This window comes from Mobula hypostoma, chromosome 3 (assembly GCF_963921235.1).
Source record: "Mobula hypostoma chromosome 3, sMobHyp1.1, whole genome shotgun sequence".
Lineage (NCBI taxonomy): Eukaryota > Metazoa > Chordata > Chondrichthyes > Myliobatiformes > Myliobatidae > Mobula > Mobula hypostoma.
Genome location: NC_086099.1, coordinates 43,006,585 through 43,021,565, shown reverse-complemented (window position 1 = coordinate 43,021,565; position 14,981 = coordinate 43,006,585). Strand labels below are relative to the sequence as shown.

The window sequence follows — 14,981 nt, the reverse complement described above, 5'->3', positions numbered from 1 at the left end:
TGATTTAAAATGCAAGTACATTAAATATTAACAAACCTGATGTGGCTGCAAGTTAAAACAGTATCAGACAAAATAATTACACGATATCTCTCCACACACGCCAGAGCATCAGTAATGATTACCAACTTGACTCGGTGTCAGAAGCTTATAAAAGGCTGAATGGTTAATCCCTCAACTGATTACTTCACACAGTGCCCACGTACTCACCAGCACCACCTAATTTATTCCAGTCAGAATATGCAACTTTGATATTAAAGAACTGTAGCTGCTTTTCTTTAAACCAAAGGGTTAATTAATCCAACTGTTATAGAAAGACTCAACATGACAGCAATGCTCTTCAGATAATGCAAATAAATCAAACAAATGCAGCTGTAATTGAGGCACACCTATGAGCACTAATAGTACTAAAATGGAATTGGAAGAATGACAAGTCTGTTTTATAATACTGAGATTGGCCTTTGATATAATCTATGAAAAAGTTTTTAGGAAGGGTATAGAATTCAATAGACAATAGGTGCAGGAATAGGCCATTCGGCCCTTCGAGCCAGCACCAGCATTCACTGTGATCATGGCTGATCATCCACAATCAGTATCTAGTTCCTGCCTTATCCCCATAACCTTGATTCCGCTATCCTTAAGAGCTCTATCCATCTCTTTCTTGAAAGCATCCAGAGACTTGGCCTCCACAGCCTTCTGGGGCAGAGCATTCCATATATCCACCACTCTCTGGGTGAAAAAGTTTTTCCTCAACTCCGTTCTAAATGGCCTACCCCTTATTCTTAAACTGTGGCCTCTGGTTCTGGACTCACCCATCAGCGGGAACATGCTTCCTGCCTCCAGCACGTCCAATCCCTTAATAATCTTATATGTTTCAATAAGATCTCCTCTCAGCCTTCCAAATTCCAGAGTATACAAGCCCAGTCGCTCCAATCTTTTGACATATGACAGTCCCGCCATCCCGGGATTAACCTTGTGAACCTATGCTGCACTCCCTCAATAGCAAGAATGTCCTTCCTCAAATTTGGAGACCAAAACTGCACACAGTACTCCAGGTGTGGTCTCACCAGGGCCCTGTACAACTGCAGAAGGACCTCTTTTCTCTTATACTCAATTCCCCTTGTTATGAAGGCCAGCATGCCATTAGCTTTCTTCACTGCCTGCTGTACTTGCATGCTTGCTTTCAGTGACTAATGTACAAGAACACCTAGATCTCGTTGTGCTTCCCCTTTTCCTAACTTGGCTCCATTTAGATAATCTGCCTTCCCGTTCTTACCACCAAAGTGGATAACCTCACATTTATCCACATTAAACAGCATCTGCCATGCATCTGCCCACTCACCCAGCCTGTCCAAGTCACCCTGCATTCTCATAACAACCTCCTCACATTTCACACTGCCACCCAGCTTTGTGTCATCGGCAAATTTGCTAATGTTACTCTTAATTCCCTCATCTAAATCATTAATATATATTGTAAACAGCTGCGGTCCCAGCACTGAACCCTGCGGTACCCCACTGGTCACTGCCTGCCATTCCGAAAGGGACCCGTTAATTGCTACTCTGCCAATTGCCAATTTTCAATCCATGTCAGTACTCTGCCCCCAATACCATGTACCCTAATTTTGCCCACTAATCTCCTATGTGGGACTTTATCAAAGGCTTTCTGAAAGTCCAGGTACACTACATCCACTGGCTCTCCCTTGTCCATTTTCATAGATACATCCTCAAAGAATTCCAGAAGATTAGTCAAGCACGATTTCCCCTTCGTAAATCCATGCTGACTCGGACCTATCCTGTTACTGCTATCTAGATGTGTCGTAATTTCATCTTTTATAATTGACTCCAGCATCTTTCTCACCACCAACGTCAGGTTAACCGGTCTATAGTTCCCTGTTTTCTCTCTTCCTCCCTTCTTGAAGAGAGGGACAACATTAGCCACCCTCCCATCCACAGGAACTGATCCTGAATCTATAAAACATTGGAAAATGATTACCAATGCGTCCACGATTTCTAAAGCCACCTCCTTAAGTATCCTGGGATGCAGAACATCAGGTCCCGGGGACTTATCAGCCTTCAGACCCAACAGCCTATCCAACACCATTTCCTGCCTAATATAAATTTCCTTCAATTCATCCATTACCCTAGGTCCTTTGGCCACTATTATATCTGGGAGATTGTTTGTGTCTTCCCTAGTGAAGACAGATCCAAAGTACCTGTTCAACTCACCTGCCATTTCCTTGTTCCTTACTTTGATAATACTACTTCAGACACTTTGCACTACGAGGATGACCTTCTTTAATGAATAAAGAAGATAGGACTCAAATAATAATTAAGTATCACCAATTAGCTAGCCAGCCTCTCGATCACATTAGTGAAAATATTTCTGCCATATTCGTGCACACTATTCCTATTCTTTAGGCAAAGTACACAGTAATTGCTAAATGAAAAAAATCCACAGAATTCCTTCACCAATGTTGTTTGTTGAATGTCCACAAAGATCAATAAATAAAATATCCTACTTTCATTTTTCTGTCACAAGTTTCTGTCCAATAACCATTGTTAAAACTCTGGTCTAGGCAAAATGACACTTGCAGATCATATGGTCACTTCTTAGTAGCTTCAATTAAGTAATCAATACTTTATACTTTGTCGCCAAACAATTCATATTAGAACGTACAATCATCACAGCGATATTTGATTCTGCGCTTCCTGCCCCCTGGATTACAAATATTAAAAATTAGTGAATATTTAAAATTTAAATTATAAATCATAAATAGAAAATAGAAAAATGGAAAGTAAGGTAGTGCAAAAAAAACCAAGAGGCAGGTCCGGATATTTGGAGGGTATGGCCCAGATCCGGGTCAGGATCCATTCAGCAGGCTTATCACAGTTGGAAAGAAGCTGTTCCCAAATCTGGCCATACGAGTCTTCAAGCTCCTGAGCCTTCTCCCAGAGGGAAGAGGGCCGAAAAGTGTGTTGGCTGGGTGGGTCGTGTCCTTGATTATCCTGACAGAACTGCTCCAACAGCGTGCGGTGTAAAGTGAGTCCACGGACAGAAGATTGGCTTGTGTGATGTGCTGCGCCGTGTTCACGATCTTCTGCAGGTTCTTCCGGTCTTGGACACGACAACTTCCATACTAGGTTGTGATGCACCCTAGAAGAATGCTTTCTACGGTGCATCTATAAAAATTAGTGAGGGTGTTAGCGGACAGGCCAAATTTCTTTAGTTTTCTCAGGAAGTAAAGGCGCTGGTGGGCCTTCTTGGCAGTGAGCTCTGCTTGGTTGAACCAAGTCAGGTCATTTGTGATACTGACCCCGAGGAACTTAAAACCTTTTGACCTGTTCCATTTGCGCACCACCAATGTAAATTCGGTCATGCAGTCCACTGCTCCTTCTGAAGTCAACAACCAATTCCTTCGTCTTGCTGACGTTGAGGGATAGGTTATTGTCTTCGCACTACACCACCAGGTTCTTATTTTCCTCTCTGTACTCAAACTCATCATTACCTGAGATACGGCCTACAATTGTTGTGTCATCAGCAAATTATATATTGAGTTTGATGGAAACTTGGCTACACAATCATGGGTGTACAGTGAGTACAGCAGGGGGCTGAGTACACAGCCTTGTGGGGCACCGGTGCTCAGCATGATTGTAGAGCAAAGCTTGCCCCCTATTTTTACAGCCTGGGTCCTGTCTGTGAGGAAGTTGAAGATCCAGCTGCAGATCTGAATGCTAAGGCCCAGGTTCCGGAGCTTAGGAATCAGTTTATTTGGAATGATGGTTATTAAAGGCACAGCTGTAGTCAATGAAAAGGAGCCTTAAGTATGCGCCTTTATTCTCCAGGTGTTCTAAGGAGGAACATAGGGCCAGAGAGATGGCATCTGCCGTTGACCTGTTGCTCCAGTAGGCGAATTTCAGAGCATCGAGGTTGACTGGTGGACTGTGGTTGATGTGTGCCATAACCAATTGCTCGAAGCACTTCATAGCAATTGATATCAGAGCCACAGGTCGATAGTCATTCAGGCATGCCACCTTGCTCTTCTTCGGCACTGGGATTATCTTGCCTTCTTAAAACACGAGGGGATCTTAGACTGAAGCAAGGAGCTCTTGAAGATGTCAGCAAACACTCCAGCTAGCTCGCTTGCACAGGCCCGGAGAACCCGTCCCGGGACGCCATCTGGGCCCGTCACCATCCTTGGATTTATCTTCAGGAAGGCCCTTCTAACGTCCTCCTCGGTGACAATGAATCTCGATGCCACCAGGTCCGGTTCATCTGGAGGGAGCAGGACGCTCCTCTTCTGTTCAAATCTTGCGTAGAATACGTTAAGTTTGTCAGGAAGAGAAGCAACACAGTTATCGATATTCCCAGCCTTTTCTTTGCACCCAGTGATCTCAGTTAGACCCTGCCATAGTCTACTGGCATCCCTCTGGTTAGCATGGGCTTCCAACTTGGCTCAATATTGCCTCTTAGCGCCCTTAATGGCTTTCCGGAGTTCACGCCTGGATTCCCTGTAGCGACTGGTATCCCCGGACCTAAAAACTGCAGCTCTAGCCTTTAAGAGGAACTTGACCTCATGATTCATCAATACCCGGATCGTCTTGTGAGACACACAGTCCTCCCTGCATTTCCAAATAAAGTCCATGACAGAAGAGGCATACTCCGGAGGACCTCATCAATTTGCTCCATCCAACACGACACTACTTTTGACACCGTGACCTATCGCTTCAGTTTCTGTTTGTAAGCTGGGAGGAGTATGGCCTGATGGTCCGATTTTCCAAAGTGAGGTCGTGGGACGGAACGGTAGGCATCCTTGACTGCTGTGTAGCAGTGGTCAAGTATATTTGGGCCTCTAGTGGGGCAGGAGACATGTTGGTATAACTTTGGCAGCGCCTTTCTGAGGTTGGCCTGGTTAAAGTCCCCGGCTGTAATGAGCAAAACCTCCAGATACCTGGTCTCAAGTTCACTGATGTTGGCATACAGTATGTTCAGAACACACTCTACGTCCCCCTGCGGGGGAATGTAGACCGCTGTCAGCATGACCGAGGTGAATTCCCGTGGCAGAGAGTATGGATGACACTTCACCGACAGGTGTTCCAGGTCTGGGCTGCAGGAGCTTGTCAGTGCCACTATCTTCGAGCACCACGCAGTGTTGATCAGTAGGCAGACACCACCTTCCCTCGTCTTGCCCAAAGACACCATGCGGTCCATCCGATGGATCGAAAATCCCTCCGGTTGGATGGCACAGTCGGGGGTTGCAGGGGAGAGTCAGGTCTCAGTGAAACAAAATACACAGCAGTTCTGCATCTCCCTGCAGTAGGTGAGTCTCCCTTTAAGGTCATCCACCTTGTTCTCTATGGCTTGCACATTAGCTAGTAGGATGGTGGGCATAGGGACCCTGAAGTCCCTCAGCTTCAATCTGACCAGCAGCCCAGCTGCTGGTCAGTAATCAGTACATGTTTAATATGCTACAACCAGTTTATCCTATTAATCATTAACAAATTTTGGATTATATACAGGAAACACAAGCTTTAAATATGCTCACCTGACCGAGTACCAATTCCTGCTCTTGCACTAGAAACACCTCTACTGAGCGTGCCACTTCTGCCAATAGATCTTCCTGCTACAACAACAAAAACATATTCAGGCTTAATAAGTCAGGTCACAAATTCTGTTTAAAATTTGGTTCTGAACTATTTAAACTATTTTATTACATAGAAGCAGCAAGGACCCAATGGGCATGGAAAGAAATAAAACAAGAGTACCAGAAACCTCTCCACCATCATGGCATGTTGGTTTCTATGAATACAGTTTAGAAAAATAAAAGTCTTGAGCCACTCCAGCAGCTCCCTCAAACTCAAAGGAGAATCAAAACAGCTAGTACAAGCATTTGCAAATTATACTCCCTTTAGCACCGTGCCTTCCCCCACCATCATAATTTGGAAATACACCGCCAGCATTCCACTGCAGTGTTTAAACCCTGGAATTACCATCAATATAAAAGGGATGAAGGACTGCAGTCATGGAAGGAAGCAGCTCACCACCACCTTCTCCAAGGCAAGCAGGATCCCAAAAATCAATGAAATAGCCACGGCAAACTATCACATGCAAGAGCAAGTAAATTTGAATCAAGAGCAAGCTTTGCAAATACTATTTAATACAAATTACTATATTAAGGGTTAGCATAGACAATAAGCCACTTTAAACAGAAAAGTCTCATGCATTTCAAATCAACTGCACATCAATTTTATACACCACAGTTCAATGCTTATTACTGTAAAAGCTATTCCTTGTGTCTAGCCAGGTCATCTAAAGACTTAATATACAAGAGATCAAAACTAGTCCTTAATATACTCTCATTTTTCTCCTCCTCTACAATCACCATTCTGTTCTGTTCACCCCTAATGTGGCTTCAACATCTGTTAAAACTTACGACAGCAAGACTACAAAATAAAAGTGGTTATCATTAAATCTTACCATTCCGTATGTTCATTCTTGGAAGTACACTAGAGTCACCTCTGCCAAACCCATATCTTCTCCCAGCCTGCATGTTAAACTCATTTTTATTTGAAGTTGCATTCTGTGAAAAGCCTGTAAACGTTAAAACAAGGATATCTGTGAATTGGAAGGAAAATATCACAAAAGCTATCAAAACTAAAGTTTTATGTTGATACTCTTAATTCATTATTTGTGATAGGATGAAGTACTCTCGTGGTGCCTATGTTAAAGTAATATAGACACAGCTGAAATAAAGCAACTGTAGCAATATGAAAACATTGAAAATGAATATGATCACCCTTCAGATTATCCAATATCTCAGTATTATTTGTTTATGACTCAAGTTCAACTCTGTAGTCAAGTCCAACTCTCAGTGTAATCTGCTTCCTTGTCCACGAAAATGATCTCCCTTAATTTTTGATCCATTTTTATTTCCCCAAATTTACTTTTGTTACAAGGTTCCCAAGGTACTGAAAAATAATCTTAAAAATCACTAAGGGTTACATCTTGTATTTCTGAGAGCTCTCCAACTAGTTATAGGTGTCCCCCACTTTACAAACGTTCGCTTTACGCCACTTCGCTTTTACGAAAGACCTACATTAGTACCTGTTTTCGCTAACCAAAAGAGGATTTGCTTTTATGAAAAAAGATGCCCGCTTTAAAGAAGAGGTACAGTCAACGTTTCGGGCCAAGACCCTTCATCAGGTCTATTCCTAGAGATGCTGCCTGGCTTGCTGCGCTCACCAGCAACTTTGATGTGTGTTGCTTGAAATTCCAGCATCTGCACATTTCCTTGTGCCTGCTATAAACTTGTGTTTACCCTGAGAAAGACTACCATGACCCTGAAGCCTTGCGCAGGCAGGTGTGTGCACATGCATGTACGTGCCGATTTTCTTCTACAAATCGGTTTTGACTAATTCTTCCTGATTCTGTTAAGTGAAACTACACTGTACATACATTGTTTCTACTTTATATAGGCTGTGTATTTATCATTCATGCTTTTACTATATGTTAATGTTATTTTAGGTTCATGTGCTATTTGGTAGGTTATTTTTTGGGTCTAGGAACGCTCAAAAATTTTTCCCATATAAATTCATGGTAATTGCTTCTTCACTTTATGCCATTTCGGCTTATGAATGGTTTCATAGGAACGCTCTACCTTTAGATAGCGGGGGAAACCTGTATTTCAAAGTGCTCTGAAAGTCTAAAGGAATTTCCTATCCAATAAATCCAATCTGTTCACTATTAATTTCTCTTACAAAGTTTGTTCCGACAAACTCATTTGAATAAATAGGGATCTAAAATTATTTATTTCATCAAATGATTGCTCTCAATGCTAAACATTGAGGATGGTGGAGGGAGGAGTGCCACCTCCTGAACTAAACATGTGACACCTCCTCAAATAAACATGAAACTATCACTAAAACCACTCCTACCTTTGGTTCCTCCTCTTCCCCCCCCCCAATATACAAAGAAGTCCATACTTCAAATAAAACTCACTAGAATAAAGGGATAATTATATCTTTTCTTAAAAGATTACCTATCTGGACTTCTATATAGCGGTATATGGGCAAGTCAAAAAAAAATCCACACATCTAAATCTTGTTTGCCTCAAGCCCAAAATTAATCCTGAATCAAAGTAGACTGCCCCTTCCCAATACACAATGTCAAGCAAATACAGAACTTGGTAAACATAACCAAGTATTTTCCTTCTCTGGGCAAGAAAACAAAACCTCTACTGAACCCAGTGCCTCACCCCCATGTAGTATCAAGGGATGTAAAAACTTGATGCAACCTATTTAAAAGTCACATGCAGATAACGCCAGTGAAGTTAACTGAAAAACCGTCATTCTATATGGAACGGAACAAACTGGCCACTTTGACATCTAGGGAAGTAACCATCTGGGCAAATAGTACTCAAAAAGCAAACAAATCAAAACAATCAAAATTGTTCATGGCTGCAGAGAACTGGAAAAACTAGTACCATCTGAGGTTATAGTAACTTTCAAATGATGTAACCAAATCGTTCATGCAGTAACTGCACTAACGTATATTCCGAATTTACTTAGTGTTCAACATTTACATGGTGCTGTGTTTTACCCTTTCTGGCTGAAGCATCAAGCGTAAAAAAGTTGCCATTCCAACTAAATATTGTCGAGTTCAGTAGCAGCACCAGCAAGCCAGCCAATGTCACACAATTCTTATTTAGTCAGCTTTAAAAGAATGGGAAGTAAAATCCATTAACGTTGTCCTCATTAACACAAATTCAGATTTAACAAGAGCTTATCCAGCCAAGAATAAAAGCAAGTGCTCAAAAGGCATTATGCCAAATTGAAGTTGCACTGTAAACAAAAACAGCATTTTGAGAAAGATAAAAGGCTATAAATTTCGCCTTTTATTTTGGGGGTGGGGGTAGAGGAGGGAGGGAGGGTGTGGTGAAAAATATCATCTTTGGAAAGTGGCAATTATATGGAACTGCAGAACAATAGGCAGCCAAAGTTAACTGAAATAGAATATTCATCCAGCGGGTGTTTATCACAGTAATAAATATTTGTGAAGTTTTGCAAAAAGGCAGTAATGGTCTGCAAAGAGTACTGGTACTGGGAAAAGCAGACCATCAATAATCTTCAGCTATTCATTACAAAATTTAGTTTAACAGGAAGTGCAGATAAATAAAGTATGTGAGTTTATGAATCAGCTATCAAAAGGAATAAGCAATACATTAAGTCAACTATCAGATTAACAAAAGCATGTCAAGAAAATTGCAACTGCTTTTTCATCCCAGCCCATATCCTGAAAGAATTCAAATGAAATCCCAAAATATTGTTTTAAATGTATTCAGAGCACCCACACTCTTAAAAGGATTTAAAACACATTTTTGTAAAATACAGTTTATTGTTTAGCAAGGAAATTGCCGTCAAAGACAACCTCTATTGTCCTCAATTCCTGAATTGGCATTGAGCCACTTAAGAGATACAGGACTTTCCCTCCATCAAGGCCACACCAACTATTACGTTCAAAGAAAATTATCAAACCACATACTACTGAGATTAATTTTCCTACATACATTCACAGTAGAACAAAGGTATACATTAGAACTAACGAAAAGCCGAAGACTAACAAAGCAACCAATTGTGCAAAAGACAAACTGTGCAAATACAAAAACCAAAAAATAAATAAGAAAATAAATAATACTAAGAAGACAAGTTGTAGAGTCCTTGAAATCAAGTCCACACGTTGCAATCAGTGATCAGTTTAGTGTTGGAGTAAAGTTCCATTTTATGCTAGTTCAGGAGTTTGATGGTTGAAGGGTAATAATCTATTCCTAAACCCGGTGGTATGTTAAGGCTCCTGTGCTTCCTTCCCAATGGCAGCAGTGAGAAGAGAGCATGGCCTGGATAGTGTGAGTTATTGATGATACTGTTTTCTTGTAGCAGCACTCCATGTAAGTATGCTCAGTGGAGAGGAGAGGTTTTCTTGTAACAGACTAATCTGTATCCACCCCTTTTTGAAGACTTTTCTGTTCTTGGGAATTGGTGTTTCCATACCAGGAGGTGATGCAACAAGTCAGGACACTCTCCACCATCCATCAAGTTTAGATGGCATTCCAAATCTGCATAAACCTTCTCAAAAGTAGAGGCACTCTTGTGCCTTCTTCGCAATGACAAATACGCATCAGTCCCAGATCGATTCCTCCAAAATGATAACACCAAGGAATGTAAAGTTGCTGTCCCTCTCCACCTCTGACCCCTAATGGGGACCAGCTCATGGACCTCTGGTTTTTTCCGCCTGCAGTCAATCATCAGCTCTCTGGTCTTGCTGACATTGAGCCAGATATTATTGCTGTGGTACCATCCAATGAGATTTTCAATCCCTCTCCTATATGCGGATTCATCACCACTTTTGATTTGGCCAACAACGGTGTCACCAGTGAACTTAATATGGCACTGGAGCTGTAGCTAGCCTCAGTCATAAGTGCAAAGCAGAGCAAGGGGCTAAGCACACAGCCTTGTGAATACCTGTGCTGATAGCGATTGTGGAGATGATTTTGCCAATCTGAACTGATTGGAGTCTGCAAGTGAGGAAATCAAGGATCGAATTGCACAAGGAGATACTGAGGCCTAGTTCTTGGGAGCTTATCCATAATTTTGAAGGAGATGAATGTTGAATGCTGAGCTGTCGTCAATAAAGAACATCCTGATGTATGTACCTTCACTGTCCAGTGTTTCAGGGCTGAGTGAAGAGCCAATGAAATGGCATCTGCTGTGGACTTAATGTGGAAAAAAAAGGCAAAATGGAGCAAATCGAAGTTACTTCTCAGGCAGGAATTGATATGTTTCATCACAAACCTCTCAAAGCACTTCAACACATTGATGCAAGTGTTACTGTATGATGGTCATTGACTTCCTCTTGGGCACAGGTAAGATTGAAGCAGATGGGAACCTCAGACTGCTAAAGCGATAGATTAACTATCAATCACCTACTTCAATTGTATTCCCACATTAAACACCATTTTATTCTCCCAACATTGTCATCTATCTGCCAGAACTGGACATTTATTTAGTTTTAGCACAGTAACAAGCCTTCTGACCCAATTAGCCCATGCCACTCAATTACACCCACATGACCAATTAACATACTTAACCACATCATCATCAAGTGCCGTGCCCAGTTTGAGCTTTGACTGCCATGCCCCACACACTCCTGTTTCGGGTCAAGTGGATCAATTCATTGGTATTCATTTCCAGTTCTCTGGCTGCTGTCTCCATCATCATTTGTCTTTGCCTTCCTCTTGCTTTCCTATAATTACCATGCATTCTAACTCCTCCTTCCTAATCATATGCCCAATGAAGTTACGTTGCCTTTCCATGATCTCGTACATTATTTCTCTTTTTGTGCTTGCTTCACCCATGGTATTCTTTCCATCCTCATCAAAAACCACATCTCTGCTGCTTCAATTCGTTTCCTCATGTTACTGGATATTGTCCAACATTCTGATCCATATAACATAACTGGATAAACTAAACATATCAGTAGGCTAAGGCTGGTTGTCATGCCTAGTTTAGTGTTGGTCATTATACTCTTCATTCTCGTAGAGGTGTCTTTTGCCATCCCTCCTCTTCTTTTGATGTCCCTATCACACTTGATTTAGAGTATCTATAGAGTATTTAGATACTCTAAATGCCACCTGCCATCTGATTTATTTTCAGCCTGCAGATAGGATTCTACTTAACTACAGGTCTTTGAAATGTGAGGAAAGTGTCTAGAAAGTTCTTTGGAAGTCAAGAAAGAGGCATGAATCTTGAGGTTACAGCATTTTATTAAATATTTATAAACATAGCAGCAGGAAACTAATTGTAACCAACTCACTTCACTGGGAGGAAAGAATCACTTGCCTCATGGCCATTAAAACCTGTGTGGATGAGTGTGTGCCTTCAAAGACTTACTGTACATTCCCAAACCGAAAGCCATGGAGGAACCAGGAGGTATATCGTCTGTTGAAGGATAGATCTGTGGCATTCAAGTCTGGCAACCCAGGCCTGTACCAGAAAACCAAGTATGATTTGCGGAGGGCTATTTCAAGCGCGAAGAGACAATTTCTAATGAGGTCGGAGGCAGCATCGGATGTATGACAAACCCGGCAGGGTTTGCAAGACATTACTTCCTACAAAGCGAAACCCAATAGCATGAATGGCAGTGATGCTTCACTACCAGATGAGCGTGACGCCTTCTATGTCCGCTTTGAAAGGGAGAATATAACTACAGCTGTGATGATCCCTGCTGCACCCAGTGACTCTGTGATCTCTGTCTGAGGTCGATGTTAGGCTGTCTTTAAAGAGGGTGAACCCTCGCATGCCAGAAGGTCCCGATGGAGTACCTGGTAAGGCTCTGAAAACCTGTGCCAACCAACTAGTGGGAGTATTCAAGGACATTTCCAACCCAGGGGTGGCCAACCTTTTACATTCCATGCGCCAATTTATTTTTTTCTTTTTTTTTACTCACGAGTTCCAATGCGCCATACAACTCTTGTACCCCCATAAAAATGTTAATATAGAACTCGTGCTTGAAAAAAAAACCGCATCTGAACACGTGCGGGAAAAAACTGACACATGGAATGTAAAAGGTTGGCCACCCCTGTTCCAACCTTTCACTGCTATGGGTGGAAGTTCCCACTTGCTTCAAAAAGGCAACAATTATACCAGTGCCCAAGAATAATTTGAGCTGTCTTAATGACTATCGCCCCATAGCACTCACATCAACAGTGATGAAATGTTTTGAGAGGTTGATCATAACTAGACTGAGCTCCTGCCTCAGCAAGGCCATTGCAATCTGCCTATCGCCACAATAGGTCAATGGCAGATACAATCTCAATGGCTCTCCACACGGCTTTAGACCACCTGGACAACACAAACACCTACATCAGGATGTTGTTTATCGATTATAGCTCAGCATTTAATACCATCATTCCCACAATCCTGATTGAGAAGCTGCAGAACCTGGGCCCCATACCTCCCTCTGCAATTGATCCTCGACTTCCTAACCAGAAAACCACAATCTGTGCAGATTGTGATAACATATCCTCCTTGCTGAGGATCAACACTGGCACACCTCAGCAGTGTGTGCTTAGCCCACTACTCTACTCTATATACACATGACTGTGTGGCTAGGCATAACTCAAATACCATCTACAAATTTGCTGACGATACAACTGTTGTTGGTAGAATCTCAGGTGGTGACAAGAGGGCTTACAGGAGTGTGATATGCCAACTAGAGAACTGGTGCTGCAGCAACAACCTGGCACTCAACGTCAGTAAGACAAAAGAGTGGATTGTGGACTTCAGGAACTACAAGACAAAGGAACACATACCAATCCTCAGAGGGATCAGAAGTAGAGAGTGAGCAGCTTCAAATCCTTGGGTGTCAAAATCTCTGAGGACTAACCTGGTCCCAACACATTGATGTAGTTATAAAGAAGGCAAGACAGCGGCTATACTTCATTAGGAGTTTGAAGAGCTTTGGTATGTCAACAAATACACTCAAAAACTTCTATAGATGTACTGTGGAGAGCATTCTGACAGGCTGCATCACTGTCTGGTATGGGGGGACTACTACACAGGACCGAAAGAAGCTGCAGAGGGTTCATATAGTCGGCTCCATCTTGGGTACGAGCCTACAAAGTACCCAGGACATCTTCAAGAAGCGGCGTCTCAGAAAGGCAGCGTCCATTAATTAGGACATCCAGCACCCAGGGCATTCCCTTTTCTCTCTGTTACCATTAGGTAGGAGGTACAGAAGCTTGAAGACACACACTCAGCCATTCAGGAACAGCTTCTTCCCCTCTGCCATCTAAGGCCTAAATGGATATTGAACCCTTGGACATTACCTCACTTTTTTTAAAATACATTTCATTTCCATTTTTTGCACGATTTTTAATCTATTCAATACACAAATAATATAATTGATTTATTTATTTTTTTCTTCTATATTATGTATTACATTGAACTGCTAAGTTAACAAATTTCACAACACGTACCGGTTGATAATAAACTTGATTCTGACACCATGTGATCCAGGTGACTTATCTACCTTTCAGTGTCTCCAAGAACCTTCTCTCTAGTTATGGTAACTTCACAGACTTCATGACACCAGGAACTTACACCATTCAGCTAGTGTCTTCTACCATGAAGACTGATGCAAAATACTGATTCAGTTCATCCGCCCACCATTTCATTGTTCCCTATACCTACCTCTCCAGCATCATTTTCCAGTGCTCTGATATCCACTCTTGCTTCTCTTTTACACTATGTAGTTGAAGAAATTCTTGGCATCCTCTATTATTGGCTAGCTTACTTTTGTTCCATTTTTACCTTTTAATGTTTTAAGTTGCCTTTTGTTGGTTTTTAAAAGCTTCCCAATCCTCTAACTTCCCACTAATTTTTGCTCTATTATATGCCCTGCTTTTGGCTTTTATGTTGGATTTGATGTCTCTTGTTAACCACAGTTGTGTCATCTTGCCTTTAGAACACTTCTTCCTCTTTGGGATATATAATACTGTGGCTTCCAAATTGCTTCCAGAAATTCCGGCCATTGCTGCTTTGCATTCCTGTGTTCTTTTCCAATCAATTCTAGCCAACTCCTCTCTCATGCCTCTAATTCCTTATACTCCACTGTAATACTGATGAAGGAGCTAAAATTTCAGCTTTTACTCAAATTTCAAGGTGAATTCGATCATATTATGATCACAATCCCAATGGTTCTTTTACTTTAAGCTCTCCAATTCTGGTTCATTGCACAACACCCAATCTAGAATAGCTGATCCTCTCGTGGGCTCAACCATGAGCTGCTCTAAACAGCCATCTTGTAGGCATTCTAGAAATCTCCCCTCCTGGAATCCAGCACCAACCTGATTTTCCCTAATCTACTTGTATTCAAGTCCCCCATGACCATAACAATGCCCTTTTGTCATGCATTTTCTAACTCCCATTGT

At 41.8% G+C, this 14,981-nt stretch overlaps 1 protein-coding gene across 2 annotated transcripts in view; it reads right to left on the bottom strand.

Moving 5' to 3' along the window:
• ddx4 (DEAD (Asp-Glu-Ala-Asp) box polypeptide 4) overlaps positions 1-14,981 on the bottom strand; it is an 85,230-nt gene that overhangs the window by 44,193 nt on the left and 26,056 nt on the right. For both annotated transcript variants that reach the window (XM_063042939.1, XM_063042940.1), the window contains exons 4-5: positions 6,473-6,586; positions 5,541-5,618 (exon numbers count right to left, since the gene is read on the bottom strand). In XM_063042939.1, the coding sequence (XP_062899009.1) occupies positions 5,541-5,618; positions 6,473-6,586 (192 nt within the window). The remainder of the gene's footprint in view (positions 1-5,540; positions 5,619-6,472; positions 6,587-14,981) is intronic.